At 44.2% G+C, this 22,935-nt stretch overlaps 1 protein-coding gene across 3 annotated transcripts in view; it reads left to right on the top strand.

Annotated features, from left to right (window-relative positions):
* The window catches only part of rnf175 (ring finger protein 175), a 43,082-nt gene that overhangs the window by 8,522 nt on the left and 11,625 nt on the right, over positions 1-22,935 (top strand). For all 3 annotated transcript variants that reach the window (XM_042298533.1, XM_042298532.1, XM_042298534.1), the window contains 4 exons: positions 8,616-8,757; positions 10,048-10,202; positions 11,455-11,562; positions 16,562-16,682. In XM_042298533.1, the coding sequence (XP_042154467.1) occupies positions 8,662-8,757; positions 10,048-10,202; positions 11,455-11,562; positions 16,562-16,682 (480 nt within the window). In that variant the 5' untranslated portion in view covers positions 8,616-8,661. The remainder of the gene's footprint in view (positions 1-8,615; positions 8,758-10,047; positions 10,203-11,454; positions 11,563-16,561; positions 16,683-22,935) is intronic.

The following is a 22,935-nucleotide window of genomic DNA, read 5'->3' as shown; positions in this document are numbered from 1 at the left end:
AACCCGGGCAAGAATGACCTTGGTCAGGGAGGTGACCACTGTGACAGAACACGGTGACCAGAGTTCCTTGGCTGAGATGGGAGAACCTGTCAGCTCTCCACCATTGGGCTTTATGGGAGAGTGGCCAGACTATAGCCTCTCCTGAGAAAAAGGCACATGACAGCAAACCTGGAGTTGAAAAAAAGGCACGTGAAAGACTGAGGTCATAAGGTCAAATAGTCTCTGGTCTGATGAGACGAAAAGTGAACAATTTGGCCTGAATGCAAAGCGCTATGTCTGGAGTAAACCAGGCACAGCTTATCACCCGTTTAACATCGTCCCTACCGTGAAGCATGGTGGTGGCAGCATCATGCTATGGGGATGCTTTTCAGCGACTGGGAGACTGGTAAGGATATAGGGAACAATGAATGAAGCCAAATACATTCAAGTCCTTGAAGAGAACCTGCTTCAGAGTTCAAACGACCTTAGACTGGTGTGAAGATGTATGTTCCAACAGGACAATGACCCCAAGCACACAGCCAAAGCAATGCTGCAATGGCTTCAGAACAAGAATGTGAAAGGCTTTGAGTGGCCCAGCCAAAGACCAGACTTAAATCCCATTGAAAATCTGTGGAAAGACTTGAAGATTGCTGTTCACCGCTGCTCCTCATTTAGCTGGAAGAATGTGAGAGAACCCCCAAATCCAAATGTGCAAAGTTGATACAGACATCCCCAAGATGACTCAAAGCTGATAGAGATATACCCAAGACGACTCAGAGCTGATAGAGACACACCCAAGCAGATACAGACACACCCAAGCAGATACAGACATACCAAAGATGACTCAAAGCTGATACAGACATACCCAAGTCGACTCAAAGCTGATACAGACATACCCAAGTCGACTCAAAGCAGATACAGACATACCCAAGCTATAATCGCTGCCAAGGATTCTACAAAGTATTGACCCCAGGGGTGTGGATACGTACGTAAATTAGATATTTCTGTATTTCATTTTCAATGAATTAGCATAAATGTCTAAACATGGTTTCACTTTGTTGTTTGGGGGTATTGTGCGCCGAAGGGTGAAACATTATTTTTCTTTAATCCATTTTGAGTTCAGTCTGTAACGACAACAAAATGTGGAATCAGCCAAGGGGTATGAATACTTTCTGAATGCTCTGTATATCCTATAGAGCCCGTGATTGGACATTTCAGACAGCATGTAAGGGATAATCAAGGACAGGCCAAACATTCAATGTAAAATAATGATGACACACTAGTGGAATGGAACTTACACGGAGTTGCACATAAATCCCAGAGTTGATTATCTCTTTTATACCATGGGTATAATTGAACACATTTTACCAGTAGAAATGTTTTCAACGTCCACTGAAGTAGCTAGCAAGTTGACTAGATAGCTACCGCGGTTGCCTTGGTAACCACACAGACATGATGAAAATTGAATTACACAAATGCCAATGTTTTCAATTTGACTTTTGCTTTCAAAAACAACTGAAATATAGAACATGTAAGAATTAAATATAGCCATTGAATTCTACCATGCTGATATAGAGGCCCACAGTGGAGGTGTCATAATACCCATAAAACCTAGCGATCAAACAGGGAAATGGTTTCAGTAGTTTTTCCACCATTCATGTTCCCCATAAGGAATTTTAGAAACGCTCACAATAAGGACTATGTTTTGTGTCGGCTCACCCTGACGTGAAATTTTGATAACCATTTAAATCTCTCAGACATGGCGACCATTATCAATATATTAGTCTCTATTTACTCTTATTAGAAAATGCTAATTAGCATCAAAGTAGACATCATGCAAGACTACAAATCCCAGCATGCTCCTGCACATCATCTCTAACGGACACCTTTGCTAACAGGTATTGTGTCAATTTAAAAGTTGCACAAGACAGTTCACATTTAAAGAAATGTAGCCAATTTATTCATTATTAAATTTAGCTAACATTAGATAGTTAATCCAGAGATTCTTATCTTTGCCTTGACTCAGCAGTCTCGTCTAGATCATCATGGCATTTCTAGCTCTTTATGATAGCCACATTAGCAGCTAATGAGCCTTTCTAGCTCTTTATGATAACCACATTAGCAGCTAATGAGCATTTCTAGCTCTTTATGATAACCACATTAGCAGCTAATGAGCATTTCTAGCTCTTTATGATAACCACATTAGCAGCTAATGAGCATTTCTAGCTCTTTATGATAGCCACATTAGCAGCTAATGAGCATTTCTAGCTCTTTATGATAGCCACATTAGCAGCTAATGAGCATTTCTAGCTCTTTATGATAGCCACATTAGCAGCTAATGAGCATTTCTAGCTCTTTATGATAGCCACATTAGCAGCTAATGAGCATTTCTAGCTCTTCATGATAGCCACATTAGCAGCTAATGAGCATTTCCTTCTGGGGTGTAAACACAGGCGAATATGTTGATATTTCCTTGTTTGACCACAAGGTGTTATGTATATCATGACTCATACTGTGGTCCTCTATACCGTGCGTTATCAGGAAATAATGTACGCTCTAGAATGCCCTTCAAGCCAATCAGAAACAAATATTCAACAATGCCATGGTATAATTAATTAAGCAATAAGGCCCAAGGAGGTGTGGTATACGGCCGATATACCACGGCTAGGGGATGTTCTTAGGCACAACGCAACGCGGAGGTGCCTTATTGCTATTATAAACTGGGTACCAACCTATTAAAGCAGTAAAAATACATGTTTTTGTCATACCCGTGGTATACAGTCTGATATACCACGACTGTCAGCCAATCAGCATTGAAGGCTCGAACCACACAGTTTTATAATGCTATATTATAAACTGGGTGGTTTGAGTCCTGGAAGCTGATTGTCTGAATGCCGTGGTATGACAGTTTATAATAGCAATAAGGCACCTCTGGGGTTTGTGGTATACGGCCAATACACCACGGCTAAGGGCTGTATCCAGGCTGTACTCCGCATTTCCGCATAAATATATCATATAGAAACCATGATTGGACAGTCAGACAGTATTGCTATACATTGACCCGGACAGTTTATTAGGTACACCGATCTCGTACCAGGTCGCCCCCTCTGCCTCCAGAACAGCCTGAATTCTTCAGAGCATTCTAGAAGTTGTCGGGACCAGTTCCACAGAGATGCTGGTCCATGCTGACTCGATGGCATCACGTAGTTGCTGCAGATTGGACGGGCGGTACATTGTAACAGCCCGTTCCATCTCATCCCATTATGCTCTATAGGGTTGAGGTTCTGGAGGACTGACCAGGACACTCCAGTAAACTGAACTCTCTGCCATGTTCCAGGCTATGTGTGTTTGCGCTCCTCAATTGTCCAGTGTTGGTGACCGCTTTTTGTCGGTTTTAGCTCGTAGGAGTGGAACCCAGTGTGATGAAAATAGCTCATCCGTGACAAGCGTTCTGAGATGTCGTTCTGCGCCGTTATTTGCCTGTCTGTGCTACACTGTCTGTGCTACACTGTCTGTGCTACGCTGTCTGTGCTACACTGTCTGTGCTACACTGTTTGTGCTACACTGTCTGTGCTACACTGTCTGTGCTACGCTGTCTGTGCTACACTGTCTGTGCTACACTGTTTGTGCTACACTGTCTGTGCTACACTGTCTGTGCTACACTGTTTGTGCTACACTGTCTGTGCTACACTGTCTGTGCTACACTGTTTGTGCTACACTGTCTGTGCTACACTGTTTGTGCTACACTGTCTGTGCTACACTGTTTGTGCTACACTGTCTGTGCTACACTGTCTGTGCTACTGTTTGTGCTACACTGTTTGTGCTACGCTGTCTGTGCTACACTGTCTGCGCTACACTGTTTGTGCTACACTGTTTGTGCTACACTGTTTGTGCTACGCTGTCTGTGCTACACTGTCTGTGCTACGCTGTTTGTGCTACACTGTGCTACACTGTTTGTCCTACACTGTCTGTGCTACACTGTTTGTCCTACACTGTTTGTGCTACACTGTTTGTGCTACACTGTTTGTCCTACACTGTTTGTGCTACACTGTCTGTGCTACACTGTTTGTCCTACACTGTTTGTGCTACACTGTCTGTGCTACACTGTCTGTGCTACACTGTTTGTCCTACACTGTCTGTGCTACACTGTTTGTCCTACACTGTCTGTGCTACACTGTTTGTCCTACACTGTCTGTGCTACACTGTTTGTCCTACACTGTCTGTGCTACACTGTCTGTGCTACACTGTCTGTGCTACACTGTCTGTGCTACACTGTCTGTGCTACACTGTTTGTGCTACACTGTTTGTGCTACGCTGTCTGTGCTACACTGTCTGTGCTACACTGTTTGTCCTACACTGTCTGTGCTACACTGTCTGTGCTACACTGTCTGTGCTACACTGTCTGTGCTACACTGTCTGTGCTACACTGTTTGTGCTACACTGTCTGTGCTACACTGTCTGTGCTACACTGTCTGTGCTCCGCGTGTTAGCGTGCACGATTCTTGCCTTTCTCCATCAACAAGCTGTTTTTTCCCAGAGGGCTCTGCCGCTGACCGGATGTTTGTCGTTTGTCGCACCATTCGTGTTAAACCCAAGACAAGGTCGTGCGTGAAAAGCCCAGGAGGGCAGCTGTTTCTGAGATACTGGATCCGGTGGGCCTGGCACCAGACGATCGTACCACGCACACATTCTGAGGCTCAATCGTACCCATGATTGGACAGTCAGACGGTGTTGCTATACACAGTAGAACCAGTGATTGGACAGTCAGACGGTGTTGTCATATAGAACCAGTGATTGGACAGTGAGACTGTGTTGTCATATAGAACCAGTGATTGGACAGTGAGACGGTGTTGTCATATAGAACCAGTGATTGGACAGTCAGACTGTGTTGTCATATAGAACCAGTGATTGGACAGTCAGACGGTGTTGCTTTATACAGTAGAACCAGTGATTGGACAGTCAGACGGTGTTGCTATGTACAGTAGAACCAGTGATTGGACAGTCAGACGGTGTTGTCATATAGAACCAGTGATTGGACAGTCAGACTGTGTTGCTATGTACAGTAGAACCAGTGATTGGACAGTCAGATGGTGTTGTCATATAGAACCAGTGATTGGACAGTCAGACGGTGTTGTCGTATAGAACCAGTGATTGGACAGTCAGACTGTGTTGCTATGTACAGTAGAACCAGTGATTGGACAGTCAGATGGTGTTGTCATGAACCAGTGATTGGACAGTCAGACGGTGTTGTCGTATAGAACCAGTGATTGGACAGTCAGACTGTTGTATGTACAGTAGAACCAGTGATTGGACAGTCAGACGGTGTTGTCGTATAGAACCAGTGATTGGACAGTCAGACTGTGTTGTCATATAGAACCAGTGATTGGACAGTCAGACGGTGTTGTCATATAGAACCAGTGATTGGACAGTCAGACTGTGTTGTCATATAGAACCAGTGATTGGACAGTCAGATGGTGTTGCTTTATACAGTAGAACCAGTGATTGGACAGTCAGACTGTGTTGCTATATACAGTAGAACCAGTGATTGGACAGTCAGACTGTGTTGCTATGTACAGTAGAACCAGTGATTGGACAGTCAGACGGTGTTGTCATATAGAACCAGTGATTGGACAGTCAGACTGTGTTGTCATATAGAACCAGTGATTGGACAGTCAGACGGTGTTGTCATATAGAACCAGTGATTGGACAGTCAGACTGTGTTGTCATATAGAACCAGTGATTGGACAGTCAGACGGTGTTGTCATATAGAACCAGTGATTGGACAGTCAGATGGTGTTGCTTTATACAGTAGAACCAGTGATTGGACAGTCAGACCTATGTATAGAACCAGTGATTGGACAGTCAGACGGTGTTGTCATATAGAACCAGTGATTGGACAGTCAGACTGTGTTGTCATATAGAACCAGTGATTGGACAGTCAGATGGTGTTGCTTTATACAGTAGAACCAGTGATTGGACAGTCAGACTGTGTTGCTTTATACAGTAGAACCAGTGATTGGACAGTCAGATGGTGTTGCTTTATACAGTAGAACCAGTGATTGGACAGTCAGACGGTGTTGCTATGTACAGTAGAACCAGTGATTGGACAGTCAGACGGTGTTGTCATATAGAACCAGTGATTGGACAGTCAGACTGTGTTGTCATATAGAACCAGTGATTGGACAGTCAGATGGTATTGCTTTATACAGTAGAACCAGTGATTGGACAGTCAGACTGTGTTGCTTTATACAGTAGAACCAGTGATTGGACAGTCAGACGGTGTTGCTATATACGGGGCCTTCGGAAAGTATTCAGACCCCTTGACTTTTTACACATTTTGTTAATTTACAGCCTTATTCTAAAAACGATTAAATCGTTTTTTTCCCCTTTATCAATCTAAACACAATACCACATAATGGCTCACAATACCCCATAATGACACCACAATACCCCATAATGACACCACAATACCCCATAATGACACCACAATACCCCATAATGACACCACAATACCCCATAATGAAGTCACAATACCCCATAATGACATCACAATACCCCATAATGACACCACAATACCCCATAATGACACCACAATACCCCATAATGAAGTCACAATACCCCATAATGACATCACAATACCCCATAATGACATCACAATACCCCATAATGACATCACAATACCCCATAATGACAAAGCAAAAACAGGTTTTTAGAAATGGCAAATGTACTAAAAAAACAACTAAAAAACAAGTATTCAGACCCTTTACTCAGTGCTTTGTTGCTTACGGCCTCCAGTCTTCTTGGGTATGACGCTACAAGCTTGGCACACCTGTATTTGGGGAGTTTCTCCCATTCTTCTCTGCAGATCCTCTTAAGTTCTGTCAGGTTGAATGGGGAGCTTTGCTGCAAGGCTATTTTCAGGTCTCTCCAGAGATGTTCGATCGGGTTCAAGTCCGGGCTCTGACTGGGCCACTCAAGGACATTCAGAGACTTGTCCCAAAGCTACTCCTGTGTTGTTTTGGTTGTGTGCTTAGGGTCGTTGTCCTGTTGGAAGGTGAACCTTCACCCCAGTCTGAGGTCCTGAGCACTGTGGAGCAGGTTTTCATCAAGTATCTCTCTGTACTTTGCTCTGTTCATCTTTGCCTCAATCCTGACTAGTCTCCCAGTCCCTGCCACTGAAAAACATCCCCACAGCATGATACTGCCACCACCACGCTTCACCGTAGGGATGGTGCCAGGTTTCCTCCAGACGTGACGCTTGGCATTCAGGCCAAAGAGTTGAATCTTGGTTTCATCAGACCAGAGAATCTTGTTTCTCATGGTTTCAGTCTTTAGGTGCCTTTTGGCAAACTCCAAGTGGGCTGTCATGTGCCTTTCACTGAGTAGTGGCTTCCGTCTGGGCACTCTACCATAAAGACCTGATTGGTGGAGTGCTGCAGAGATGGTTGTTCTTCTGGAAGGTTCTCCTATCTTCACAGAGGAACTCTAGAGCTCTGGCGGAGTGACCATCGGGTTCTTGGTCACCTCCCTGACCAAGGCCCTTCTTTCCCGATTGCTCAGTTTGGCCGGGCGGCCAGCTCTAGGAAGAGTCTTGGTGGTTCCAAACTTCTTCCATTTAAGAATGTTGGAGGCCTCTGTGTTCCTGAACCTTCAATGCTGCAGAACATTTTTGATACCTTTCCCCAGATCTGTGCCTCGACACAATCCTGTCTCGGGTCTCTACGGACAATTCCTTCGACCTCATGGGTTGGTTTTTGCTCTGACATGCACTGTCAGCTGTCGGACCTTATATAGACAGGTACCTTATATAGACAGGTGTGCCTTTCCAAATCATGTCTAATCAATTGAATTTACCTCAGGTGGATTCCAATCAAGTTGTAGAAACATCTCAAGGATGATCAATGGAAACAGGATGCACCTGAGCTCAATTTAGAGTCTCGTAGCAAAGGGTCTGAATACTTATGTTGTTTTTTTTGTCATAATGGGGTATTGTGATGTCATTATGGGGTATTGTGATGTCATTATGGGGTATTGTGATGTCATTATGAGGTATTGTGATGACATTATGGGGTATTGTGATGTCATTATGGGGTATTGTGATGTCATTATGGGGTACTGTGATGTCGTTATGGGGTACTGTGATGTCATTATGGGGTATTGTGTGTAGATTGATGAGGAAAAATAATAATTTTATAAATAAGGCTGTAATGTAACAAAATGTGGAATAAGTCCAGGGGTCTGAATACTGCTACCTACCTACTGTAGTGAATTCTGAATCCACTGTATGTCTCTGGTACCTACTGTAGTGAATTCTGAATCCACTGTATGTCTCTGGTACCTACTGCAGTGAATTCTGAATCCACTGTATATCTCTGGTACCTACTGTAGTGAATTCTGAATCCACTGTATGTCTCTGGTACCTACTGCAGTGAATTCTGAATCCACTGTATGTCTCTGGTACCTACTGCAATGAATTCTGGGAGTAGTCATCCACGTCCTGGTATCTGACTATTGTTAGTGTCCCACAAGGCTAGATCTCAGAGAAGCTCATGGAAGTTATTTTTGACACTGCTCTCATTCTAGAGAGATTCATCATGGCACCTTTTAGATCTCTCTTTCTTCCCCCCCGCCCCCAGAGTACAGCATGAGCGCCTGCACGTGAAGCACCGGGGCCATGAGGCCATGCATGCAGAGATGGTGCTCATCCTCATCGCTACACTAGTGGTGGCTCAGATCGTACTGGTACAGTGGAAGCAGCGGCACAACCGCTCATACAATGTGAGTACAGTAGTCGGCGACTGGCTGGGTGGGTTGGATCCACAATGGTGGGTTACAGGAGCCAGACATTGTGTATGACTGATTTACATCCACTAGAAATGTGTATGTGGTTAAAGACACACACACACACACACACACACACACACACACACATACACACACACACACACCTTTGTCACACACACACTCCCCCTCTCTCACCTCTGTCTCACACACACTCACACTCACTCACACACACATACCTGACCTTTCTCTCTCCCCCTCTCTCTCCCCCCTCTCTCCCCTCTGTCTCCTCTCTCTCCCCCTCTCTTCTCTCTCTCCTCTGCTCTCCCTCTCTCTCTCCTCTCCCCCTGTCTCTTGCTCGCTCCCCTCTGTCCCCCTCTCTCTGTCTCTCTCCCTCCCTCTCCCCCTCTCTCTCTCTCTCCCTTCTGTCTCTTTCTGTCTCTCTCTCTCTCTCTCTCTCTCTCTCTCTCCTTCTCTCCTCTTTGTCTCTCTCTCTCTCTCTCTCTCTCTCTCTCCCCTTCTGTATCTCTTTCTCTCTCTCTCTCTCTCTCTCTCTCCTTCTGTCTCTCTCTCTCTCTCTCTCTCTCTCTCTCTCTGTCTCTCTCTCTCTCTCTCTCCTTCTGTCTCTCTCTGTCTCTCTCTCTCTCTCTCTCCCTTCTGTCTCTCTCTGTCTCTCTCTCTCTCTCTCTCCCTCTCTCCTCTGTCTCTCTCTCTCTCTCTCTCTCTCTCTCTCCCTCTCCCCTGTCTATCTGTCTCTCTCTCTCTCTCTCTCTCTCCCCTCTGTCTGTCTCTCTCTCTCTCTCCCCTATGTCTCTGTCTCTCTCTGTCTCTCTCTCTCTCTCTCTCTCTCTCTCTCTCTCTCCTATGTCTATCTGTCTCTCTCTCTCTCTCTCTCTCTCCCCTCTGTCTCTCCTCTCTCTCTCTCTCTCTCTCTCTCTCCCCTATGTCTATCTGTCTCTCTCTCTCTCTCTGTCTCTGTCTCTGTCTCTCTCTGTCTATCTGTCTCTCTCTCTCTCTCTCTCCCTCTGTCTATCTGTCTCTCTCTCTCTCTCTCACCTATGTCTATCTGTCTCTCTCTCTCTGTCTCTCTCTCTGTCTCTGTCTCTCTCTCTCTCTCTCTCTCTCTCTCTCTCACCTATGTCTATCTGTCTCTTTCTCTCTCTCTGTCTCTCTCTATGTCTCTGTCTCTGTCTCTGTCTCTCTCTCTCTCTCTCTCTCTCTCCCCTCTGTCTCTCTGTCTTTCTCCCTCTCCCCCTCTCTCCCTCCCCCTTCTCTCTCTCTCTCCAGTTGGTCACCCTGCTCCAGATGTGGGTGGTTCCTCTCTATTTCACTATAAAACTCTACTGGTGGAGGTTTCTCTCCATGTGGGGAATGTTCTCTGTCATCACCAGCTATGTCGTCTTCAGAGCTACACGCAAACCACTGTCCTGTCGGACACCACGGTACACTGGAGGGGGGTTAACCACTGTCCTGTCAGACACCACTGTACGCTGGAGGGGGTGGGGGTTAACCACTGTCCTGGAGGGGGGGGGGTTAACCACTGTCCTGTCAGACACAACGGTACGTTGGAGGGGGGGGGGGGGTTAACCACTGTCCTGTCAGACACCACGGTACACTGGAGGGAGGGGGTTAACCACTGTCCTGTCAGACACCACGGTCGTTGGAGGGGGAGGGGGTTAACCACTGTCCTGTCAGACACCACGGTACGTTGGAGGGGGGGGGTTAGGGGGGGTTAACCACTGTCCTGTCAGACACCACGGTACGCTGGAGGGGGGTTAACCACTGTCCTGTCAGACACCACGGTACGCTGGAGGGGGGTTAACCACTGTCCTGGAGGGGGTTAACCACTGTCCTGTCAGACACCATGGTACGCTGGAGGGGGGTTAACCACTGTCCTGTCAGACACCACTGTCCTGGAGGGGGGGTTAACCACTGTCCTGTCAGACACCACGGTACACTGGAGGGGGGGTTAGGGGGTTAACCACTGTCCTGGAGGGAGGGTTAACCACTGTCCTGTCAGACACCATGGTACGCTGGAGGGGGAGGGGGTTAACCACTGTCCTGGAGGGGGGTTAACCACTGTCCTGGAGGGGAGGGGTTAACCACTGTCCTGGAGGGGGTTAACCACTGTCCTGGAGGGGGGTTAACCACTGTCCTGGAGGGGGGGTTAACCACTGTCCTGTTAGACACCACGGTATTCTGGAGGGGGGTTAACCACTGTCCTGGAGGGGGTTAACCACTGTCCTGGAGGGTGGAGGGGTTAACCACTGTCCTGGAGGGGGGTTAACCACTGTCCTGGACACCACTGTACGCTGGAGGGGGGTAACCACTGTCCTGGAGGGGGGGGGGGTTAACCACTGTCCTGGAGGGGGGGGTTAACCACTGTCCTGGAGGGGGGGGTTAACCACTGTCCTGTCAGACACCACGGTATTCTGGAGGGGGGTTAACCACTGTCCTGGAGGGTGGAGGGGTTAACCACTGTCCTGGAGGGGGGGGGGGTTAACCACTGTCCTGGAGGGGGGGGGTTAACCACTGTCCTGGAGGGGGGGGGGGTTAACCACTGTCCTGGAGGGGGGTTAACCACTGTCCTGGAGGGGGGTTAGACCACTGTCCTGGAGGGGGGGGGGTTAACCACTGTCCTGGAGGGGGGTTAACCACAAGGGGGAGAGGTTATTTACTGTGTGTGTTTTTCAGGATGGTGTATAAATGGTTTCTATTGATCTATAAGCTGAGCTATGCGGTGGGAGTGATTGGATACCTGGTCATCATGTTCACAATGTTCGGCTTCAATGTCTTCTTCAGGTGAGTGCTAGAACATCACGCAGACTATTCCTGACTGATTTACAGCTTTTTGAGCTTGTTTCAGTTCGTTAATAAAAAATAAAAAAGAATAACCGATTTTCGGGATTCAAAGATTTTTTTAGATTAACATTAAATGCGCTGTTATGTGGATTGAATGCTGTAACAACACAGAATAAAACAGGCCCCTAATAGTTGTCACTGACCATTTACTACTGATCACTTATAAACCATCAGTTATTCACATTACTTTAATAAAATCACTATTTTAGTCGTTCTTCAAAGTAAATATGGCTTTTTGACCTCTGAATACCTACTATCAATCTCTTAGATTATGTATTTTCAGGTAGCGATGTTGCTAGGCAACAGCTGCTCTCTGTATCACCTCAGGATCTCACCTCAGACCGGACAAGTAGCTTCGCAATGGATTATGGTCGTTGTAGTTAATGACCACAATTTCTGCGCTATACTATGTGGAGTATTGGCCTGTTGGAAACTACAACTCCCTACGACATCTCACAGTTCAGGCTGGATCTGATTTATCTCTAGAGAAACTACAACTCCCTTCGACATCACACAGTTCAGGCTGGATGTGATTTATCTCTAGAGAAACTACAACTCCCTACTACATCACACAGTTCAGGCTGGATGTGAGCTCACAGAAAACAACCTAATTCAGGTCATTAAACCTGATGTTGGTCAATTAGTTAATAACCGACATTTTGGTTTAATCGCTCAGCACTAACATACAAAAACACACACACGCACAGAGAGAGAGAGACACACACACACACACACACACACACACACACACACACACACACACACACACACACACACACACACACACTGCCCTTTAAATAAACTCGATTTGGCGTGTATCCGAAACAGCACCTGACCCACCCTATTCCCTAAATAGAGACCAGGGCCCTATGGGTGCCATTTTGGATCAAAACCTATTAACGTTGTGATGTGTTATAGGATCAAGGCTGAGGGCTCTATGGATGTGTTGTAGTATCAAGGCTGAGGGCTCCATGGATGTGTTGTAGGATCAAGGCTGAGGACTCCATGGATGTGTTGTAGGATCAAGGCTGAGGACTCCATGGATGTATTGTAGGATCATGGCTGAGGGCTATGGATGTGTTATTAGGACGGTACGCTGAGGGCTCTATGGATGTTTTGTAGGATCAAGGCTGAGGGCTATGGATGTGTTATTGGGATCAAGGCAGAGGGCTCTATGGATGTGTTGTAGGATCAAGGCTGAGGACTCCATGGATGTGTTGTGTTGTAGGATCAATGCTAAGGACTCCATGGATGTGTTGTGTTGTAGGATCAAGGCTGAGGACTCCATGGATGTGTAGTGTTGTAGGATCAAGGCTGAGGGCTCTATGGATGTGTTGTGTTATAGGATCAAGGCTGAGGACTCCATGGATGTGTTGTTTTGTAGGATCAAGGCTGGGGGCTCCATGGATGTGTTGTTTTGTAGGATCAAGGCTGAGGACTCCATGGATGTGTTGTGTTGTAGGATCAAGGCTGAGGACTCCATGGATGTGTTGTGTTGTAGGATCAATGCTAAGGACTCCATGGATGTGTTGTGTTGTAGGATCAAGGCTGAGGACTCCATGGATGTGTAGTGTTGTAGGATCAAGGCTGAGGGCTCTATGGATGTGTTGTGTTGTAGGATCAAGGCTGAGGACTCCATGGATGTGTTGTTTTGTAGGACCAAGGCTGAGGGCTCCATGGATGTGTTGTTTTGTAGGATCAAGTTTGAGGACTCCATGGATGTGTTGTGTTGGGATCAAGGCTGAGGACTCCATGGATGTGTTGTGTTGTAGGATCAAGGCTGAGGGCTCCATGGATGTGTTGTTTTGTAGGATCAAGGCTGAGGACTCCATGGATGTGTTGTAGGATCAAGGCTGAGGACTCCATGGATGTGTTGTGTTGTAGGACCAAGGCTGAGGGCTCCATGGATGTGTTGTGTTGTAGGATCAAGGCTGAGGACTCCATGGATGTGTTGTGTTATTAGGATCAAGGCTGAGGACTCCATGGATGTGTTGTAGGATCAAGGCTGAGGACTGGATGTTTTGTCTTGTAGGATCAAGGCTGAGGACTCCATGGATGTGTTGTAGGATCAAGGCTGAGGACTCCATGGATGTGTTGTAGGATCAAGGCTGAGGACTCCATGGATGTGTTGTAGGATCAAGGCTGAGGACTCCATGGATGTGGAGGTGTTGTAGGATCAAGGCTGAGGACTCCATGGATGTGTTGTGTTAAGGATCAAGGCTGAGGACTCCATGGATGTGTTGTGGATCAAGGCTGAGGACTCCATGGATGTGTTGTAGGATCACTGAGGACTCCATGGATGTGTTGTAGGATCAAGGCTGAGGACTCCATGGATGTGTTGTTTTCAGGATGGGGCTCCATGGATGTGTTGTGTTGTAGGATCAAGGCTGAGGACTCCATGGATGTGTTGTGTTGTAGGATCAAGGCTGGGACTCCATGGATGTGTTGTAGGATCAAGGCTGAGGACTCCATGGATGTGTTGTAGGATCAAGGCTGAGGACTCCATGGATGTGTTGTAGGATCAAGGCTGAGGACTCCATGGATGTATTGTAGGATCAAGGCTGAGGACTCCATGGATGTGTTGCTGTTTAGGAGCTGAGTTTCCATGGATGTGATGTGTTGTAAATCAAAAAGCTGAGGGCTCTATGGATGTGATTTTTTTAGGATTAACATCTAAATGGATGTTTGTGGATTAAGGCTGAGGGCTATGGAGAATAAAAGGCAGAGGGCTCTATGGATGTGTTGTCAAGGCTGACTCCATGGATGTGTTGTGTTGAGGATCACTGATAAACTCCATGGATGTTATTCAGGATCAATGAAACTCCATGGATGTTTGTAGGCTCAAAGCTGAACTCCATGGATGTTTGTAGATCAAGGCTGAGGACTCCATGGATGTGTTGTAGGATCAAGGCTGAGGACTCCATGGATGTGTTGTAGGATCAAGGCTGAGGACTCCATGGATGTGTTGTAGGATCAAGGCTGAGGACTCCATGGATGTGTTGTAGGATCAAGGCTGAGGACTCCATGGATTTATCTGTTGTAGGATCAAGGCTGACTCCATGGATGTGTTGTAGGATCAAGGCTAGGACTCCATGGATGTGTTGTATTGTAGGATCAAGAAACTCCATGGATGTGTTGTGTTGTAGGATCACAGTTCAGGACTCCATGGATGTGTTGTGTTGTAGGAAAGGCTGAGGACTCCATGGATGTGTTGTAGGATCAAGGCTGAGGACTCCATGGATGTGTTGTGTTGTAGGATCAAGGCTGAGGGCTCCATGGATGTGATGTGTTGTAGGATCAAGGCTGAGGGCTCCGTGGATGTATTGTAGGATCAAGGCTGAGGACTCTATGGATGTATTGTAGGATCATGGCTGAGGGCTATGGATGTGTTATTAGGATCAAGGCTGAGGGCTCTATGGATGTGTTGTAGGATCAAGGCTGAGGGCTATGGATGTGTTGTAGGATCAAGGCTCAGGACTCCATGGATGTGTTGTAAACTTTAAATAAACTGAGGGCTCTATGGATGTGTTGTGTTGTAGGATCAGGCTGACCCTCCATGGATTTGTTTTGTAAATAGGCTGACCAGGGCTCCATGGATGTGTTGTTTTGTAGGATCAAAACTGAGGACTCCATGGATGTGTTGTAGGATCAAGGCTGAGGACTCCATGGATGTGTTGTAGGATCAAGGCTGAGGACTCCATGGATGTGTTGTAGGATCAAGGCTGAGGGCTCCATGGATGTGTTGTAGGATCAAGGCTGAGGACTCTATGGATGTATTGTAGGATCATGGCTGAGGGCTATGGATGTGTTATAGGATCAAGGCTGAGGACTCCATGGATGTGTTGTAGGATCAAGGCTGAGGGCTCTATGGATGTGTTGTGTTGTAGGATCAAGGCTGAGGGCTCCATGGATGTGTTGTTTTGTAGGATCAAGGCTGAGGACTCCATGGATGTGTTGTTTTGTAGGATCAAGGCTGAGGGCTCCATGGATGTGTTGTAGGATCAAGGCTGAGAACTCCATGGATGTGTTGTAGGATCAAGGCTGAGGACTCCATGGATGTGTTGTGTTGTAGGATCAAGGCTGAGGACTCCATGGATGTGTTGTAGGATCAAGGCTGAGGACTCCATGGATGTGTTGTGTTGTAGGATCAAGGCTGAGGACTCCATGGATGTGTTGTAGGATCAAGGCTGAGGACTCCATGGATGTGTTGTAGGATCAAGGCTGAGGACTCCATGGATGTGTTGTATTGTAGGATCAAGGCTGGGGACTCTATGGATGTATTGTAGGATCATGGCTGAGGGCTATGGATGTGTTGTAGGATCAAGGCTGAGGACTCATGGATGTGTTGTAGGATCAAGGCTGAGGACTCATGGATGTGTTGTAGATCAAGGCTGAGGACTCCATGGATGTGTTGTAGGATCAAGGCTGAGGACTCCATGGATGTGTTGTGTTGTAGGATCAAGGCTGAGGGCTCTATGGATGTGTTGTGTTGTAGGATCAAGGCTGAGGGCTCTATGGATGTGTTGTGTTGGAGGATCAAGGCTGAGGACTCTATGGATGTGTTGTGTTGGAGGATCAAGGCTGAGGACTCCATGGATGTGTTGTGTTGTAGGATCAAGGCTGAGGACTCCATGGATGTGTTGTGTTGTAGGATCAAGGCTGAGGGCTCCATGGATGTGTTGTGTTGGATCAAGGCTGAGGACTCCATGGATGTGATGTGTTATAGGATCAAGGCTGAGGACTCCATGGATGTGATGTGTTATAGGATCAAGGCTGAGGACTCCATGGATGGATGTGTTATAGGATCAAGGCTGAGGACTCCATGGATGTGTTGTAGGATCAAGGCTGAGGACTCCATGGATGTGTTGTAGGATCAAGGCTGAGGACTCCATGGATGTGTTGTAGGATCAAGGCTGAGGACTCCATGGATGTGTTGTAGGATCAAGGCTGAGGACTCCATGGATGTGGGCGTTATCATGCTGTTCTATGGTCTGTACTATGGAGTGATGGGACGGGACTTTGCTGAAATCTGCTCCGACTACATGGCCTCAACTATAGGGGTGAGTACTACACGTATACAGTGTTTCACATACATCAACAGATACTCTGTGTGTATACTGTAATTGTTGTTGTACTACTATGTAGTCCAGGGGAGGGGAGAGTTTTTGGCCCGAGGACCAAATCAGGATTTCAAAATTCAACGGAGCCCTGCACATATATATATATTTTTTGGGGGGGGGGAGGTCTACTTTGTCAAAAATCAATCTGCGGGCCAGAAAAAGGGCAGTTATTTGAAAATATATATAATTTCTACAAACTCGTTCAAGAGTGGCCAAGTGGTTTTTATCCATTTGATTTACTCAAACCTCCTTAGTTAGGCCGTAGTTTACCCACTACTTATACAATGCTCAAAATAATAAAGGGAACACTAAATGAACACATCCTAGATCTAAATGAATTAAATATTCTTATTAAATACTTTTTTCTTTTCATAGTTGAATGTGCTGACAACAAAATAACACAAAAATTATCCATGGAAATCAAATGTATCAACTCATGGAGGTCTGGATTTGGAGTCACACTCAAAATTAAAGTGGAAAACCACACAACAGGCTGATCCAACTTTGATGTAATGTCCTTAAAACAAGTCAAATGAGGCTCAGTAGTGTGTGTGGCCTCCACGTGCCTGTATGACCTCGCCTGGGCATGCTCCTGATGAGGTGGCGGATGGTCTCCTGAGGGATATCCTCCCAGACCTGGACTAAAGCATCCGCCAAGTCCTGGACAGTCTGTGGTGCAATGTGGCGTTGGTGGATGGAGCGAGACTTGATGTCCCAGATGTGCTCAATTGGATTCAGGTCTGGGGAACGGGCGGGCCAGTCCATAGCATCAATGCCTTCCTCTTGCAGGAACTGCTGACACACTCCAGTCCAACGAGGTCTAGCATTGTCTTGCATAAGGAGGAACCCAGGGCCAACCGCACCAGCATTTGGTCTCACAAGGGGTCTGAGGATCTCATCTCAGTACCTAATGGCAGTCAGGCTACCTCTGGCGAGCACATGGAGGGCTGTGCGGCCCCCCAAAGAAATGCCACCCCACACCATGACTGACCCGCCGCCAAACCAGTCATGCTGGAGGATGTTGCAGGCAGCAGAACGTTCTCCACGGCATCTCCAGACTGTCACGTCTGTCACACGTGCTCAGTGTGAACCTGCTTTCATCTGTGAAGAGCACAGGGCGCCAGTGGCGAATTTGCCAATCTTGGTGTTCTCTGGCAAATGCCAAACGTCCTGCACGGTGTTGGGCTGTAAGCACAACCCCCACCTGTGGACGTCGGGCCCTCATACCACCCTCATGGAGTCTGTTTCAGACCGTTTGAGCAGACCATGCGCATTTGTGGCCTGCTGGAGGTCATTTTGCAGGGCTCTGGCAGTGCTCCTCCTGCTCCTCCTTGCACAAAGGCGGAGGTAGCGGTCCTGCTGCTGGGTTGTTGCCCTCCTACGGCCTCCTCCACGTCTCCTGATGTACTGGCCTGTCTCCTGGTAGCGCCTCCATGCTCTGGACACTACGCTGACAGACACAGCAAACCTTCTTGCCACAGCTCGCATTGAAGTGCCATCCTGGATGAGCTGCACTACCTGAGCCACTTGTGTGGGTTGTAAACTCCGTCTCATGCTACCACTAGAGTGAAAGCACCGCCAGCATTCAAAAGTGACCAAAACATCAGCCAGGAAGCATAGGAACTGAGAAGTGGTCTGTGGTCACCACCTGCAGAACCACTCCTTTATTGGGGGTGTCTTGCTAATTGCCTATAATTTCCACCTGTTGTCTATTCCATTTACACAACAGCATGTGAAATTTATTGTCAATCAGTGTTGCTTCCTAAGTGGACAGTTTGATTTCACAGAAGTGTGATTGACTTGGAGTTACATTGTGTTGTTTAAGTGTTCCCTTTATTTTTTTGAGCAGTGTATATTATGTTGTTGTTGCTGTACTATAACATGTTGTTGTTGTTGTTGCAGTACTATAACATGTTGTTGTTGTTGTTGCAGTACTATAACATGTTGTTGTTGTTGCAGTACTATAACATGTTGTTGCAGTACTATAACATGTTGTTGTTGTTGCAGTACTATAACATGTTGTTGTTGTTGTTGCAGTACTATAACATGTTGTTGTTGTTGCAGTACTATAACATGTTGTTGTTGTTGCAGTACTATAACATGTTGTTGTTGTTGCAGTACTATAACATGTTGTTGTTGTTGTTGCAGTACTATAACATGTTGTTGTTGTTGTTGCAGTACTATAACATGTTGTTGTTGTTGCAGTACTATAACATGTTGTTGTTGTTGTTGCAGTACTATAACATGTTGTTGTTGTTGCAGTACTATAACATGTTGTTGTTGCAGTACTATAACATGTTGTTGTTGTTGCTGTACTATAACATGTTGTTGTTGTTGTTGCTGTACTATAACATGTTGTTGTTGTTGCACTATAACATGTTGTTGTTGAGTACTATAACATGTTGTTGTTGTTGCAGTACAATAACATGTTGTTGTTGCAGTACTATAACATGTTGTTGTTGTTGCTGTACTATAACATGTTGTTGTTGTTGCAGTACTATAACATGTTGTTGTTGTTGCTGTACTATAACATGTTGTTGTTGTTGTTGCAGTACTATAACATGTTGTTGTTGCAGTACTATAACATGTTGTTGTTGTTGTTGCAGTACTATAACATGTTGTTGTTGTTGCACTATAACATGTTGTTGTTGTTGCAGTACTATAACATGTTGTTGTTGTTGTTGCAACTATAACATGTTGTTGTTGTTGCAGTACTATAACATGTTGTTGTTATAACATGTTGTTGTTGTTGCAGTACTATAACATGTTGTTGTTGTTGCAGTACTATAACATGTTGTTGTTGTTGCAGTACTATAACATGTTGTTGTTGTACTATAACATGTTGTTGTTGTTGCAGTACTATAACATGTTGTTGTTGTTGCTGTACTATAACATGTTGTTGTTGTTGTTGCAGTACTATAACATGTTGTTGTTGCAGTACTATAACATGTTGTTGTTGTTGTTACTATAACATGTTGTTGTTGTTGCAGTACTATAACATGTTGTTGTTGTTGTTGTTGTTGCAGTACTATAACATGTTGTTGTTGTTGTTGCAGTACTATAACATGTTGTTGTTGCAGTACTATAACATGTTGTTGTTGTTGCAGTACTATAACATGTTGTTGTTGTTGTTGCAGTACTATAACATGTTGTTGCAGTACTATAACATGTTGTTGTTGTTGCACTATAACATGTTGTTGTTGTTGTTGCACTATAACATGTTGTTGTTGTTGTTGCAGTACTATAACATGTTGTTGTTGTTGTTGCAGTACTATAACATGTTGTTGTTGTTGCAGTACTATAACATGTTGTTGTTGTTGCAGTACTATAACATGTTGTTGTTGTTGTTGCAGTACTATAACATGTTGTTGTTGTTGCAGTACTATAACATGTTGTTGTTGCAGTACTATAACATGTTGTTGTTGCTGTACTATAACATGTTGTTGTTGTTGCAGTACTATAACATGTTGTTGTTGTTGTTGCTGTACTATAACATGTTGTTGTTGTTGCAGTACTATAACATGTTGTTGTTGTTGCTGTACTATAACATATGTTGTTGTTGTTGTTGCAGTACTATAACATGTTGTTGTTGTTGCAGTACTATAACATGTTGTTGTTGTTGTTGCAGTACTATAACATGTTGTTGTTGTTGTTGCAGTACTTTAACATGTTGTTGTTGTTGCTGTACTATAACATGTTGTTGTTGTTGCAGTACTATAACATGTTGTTGTTGTTGCAGTACTATAACATGTTGTTGTTGTTGTATGCTGTACTATAACATGTTGTTGTTGTTGTTGTACTATAACATGTTGTTGTTGTACTATAACATGTTGTTGTTGTTGTTGTTGCTGTACTATAACATGTTGTTGTTGCAGTACTATAACATGTTGTTGTTGTTGCTGTACTATAACATGTTGTTGTTGTTGTTGCAGTACTATAACATGTTGTTGTTGTTGCTGTACTATAACATGTTGTTGTTGTTGCAGTACTATAACATGTTGTTGTTGTTGCAGTACTATAACATGTTGTTGTTGCAGTACTATAACATGTTGTTGTTGTTGCAGTACTATAACATGTTGTTGCAGTATAACATGTTGTTGTTGCAGTACTATAACATGTTGTTGTTGTTGCAGTACTATAACATGTTGTTGTTGTTGTTGTTGTTGCAGTACTATAACATGTTGTTGCAGTACTATAACATGTTGTTGTTGTTGCAGTACTATAACATGTTGTTGTTGTTGCAGTACTATAACATGTTGTTGTTGTTGCAGTACTATAACATGTTGTTGTTGTTGAAGTACTATAACATGTTGTTGTTGTTGCAGTACTATAACATGTTGTTGTTGTTGCAGTACTATAACATGTTGTTGTTGCAGTACTATAACATGTTGTTGTTGTTGTTGCTGTACTATAACATGTTGTTGTTGTTGCAGTACTATAACATGTTGTTGTTGTTGTTGCTGTACTATAACATGTTGTTGTTGTTGTTGAGTACTATAACATGTTGTTGTTGTTGCAGTACTATAACATGTTGTTGTTGTTGCAGTGTTGTTGTTTTGAAGTACTATAACATGTTGTTGTTGTTGTTGCAGTACTATAACATGTTGTTGTTGCAGTACTATAACATGTTGTTGTTGTTGCAGTACTATAACATGTTGTTGTTGTTGCACTATAACATGTTGTTGTTGTACTATAACATGTTGTTGTTGTTGCAGTACTATAACATGTTGTTGTTGTTGTTGCAGTACTATAACATGTTGTTGTTGTTGTTGTACTATAACATGTTGTACTATAACATGTTGTTGTTGTTGCAGTACTATAACATGTTGTTGTTGTTGCAGTACTATAACATGTTGTTGTTGTTGCAGTACTATAACATGTTGTTGTTGTTGCTGTACTATAACATGTTGTTGTTGTTGTTGCAGTACTATAACATGTTGTTGCATACTATAACATGTTGTTGTTGTTGTTGCAGTACTATAACATGTTGTTGTTGTTGTTGTTGCTGTACTATAACATGTTGTTGTTGTTGCAGTACTATAACATGTTGTTGTTGTTGTTGTACTATAACATGTTGTTGTTGCAGTACTATAACATGTTGTTGTTGTTGCTGTACTATAACAGTACTATAACATGTTGTTGTTGTTGTTGTTGTACTATAACATGTTGTTGTTGTTGTTGCAGTACTATAACATGTTGTTGTTGTTGCAGTTGTTGTTGTTGCAGTACTATAACATGTTGTTGTTGTTGTTGTTGCAGTACTATAACATGTTGTTGTTGTTGTTGCAGTACTATAACATGTTGTTGTTGTTGCAGTACTATAACATGTTGTTGTTGTTGCAGTACTATAACATGTTGTTGTTGTTGTTGCTGTACTATAACATGTTGTTGTTGTTGCAGTACTATAACATGTTGTTGTTGTTGCAGTACTATAACATGTTGTTGTTGTTGCAGTACTATAACATGTTGTTGTTGTTGCAGTACTATAACATGTTGTTGTTGTTGCAGTACTATAACATGTTGTTGTTGTTGTTGCAGTACTATAACATGTTGTTGTTGCAGTACTATAACATGTTGTTGTTGTTGCTTGTACTATAACATGTTGTTGTTGTTGCAGTACTATAACATGTTGTTGCAGTACTATAACATGTTGTTGTTGTTGCAGTACTATAACATGTTGTTGTTGTTGCTGTACTATAACATGTTGTTGTTGTTGCAGTACTATAACATGTTGTTGTTGTTGAAGTACTATAACATGATGTTGTTGCAGTACTATAACATGTTGTTGTTGTTGCAGTACTATAACATGTTGTTGTTGTTGCAGTACTATAACATGTTGTTGTTGTTGTTGAAGTACTATAACATGTTGTTGTTGTTGCAGTACTATAACATGTTGTTGTTGTTACAGTACTATAACATGTTGTTGTTGTCGAAGTACTATAACATGTTGTTGTTGTTGTTGCAGTACTATAACATGTTGTTGTTGCTGTACTATAACATGTTGTTGTTGCAGTACTATAACATGTTGTTGTTGTTGCAGTACTATAACATGTTGTTGTTGTTGCAGTACTATAACATGTTGTTGTTGTTGTTGTTGTACTATAACATGTTGTTGTTGCAGTACTATAACATGTTGTTGTTGTTGTTGCAGTACTATAACATGTTGTTGTTGTTGCAGTACTATAACATGTTG

The sequence above is a fragment of the Oncorhynchus tshawytscha genome, linkage group LG15, assembly GCF_018296145.1.
Source record: "Oncorhynchus tshawytscha isolate Ot180627B linkage group LG15, Otsh_v2.0, whole genome shotgun sequence".
Classification (NCBI taxonomy): domain Eukaryota; kingdom Metazoa; phylum Chordata; class Actinopteri; order Salmoniformes; family Salmonidae; genus Oncorhynchus; species Oncorhynchus tshawytscha.
The sequence above is the reverse complement of the archived record's forward strand: the minus strand, read 5'-3'. Positions and strand labels throughout refer to the sequence as shown.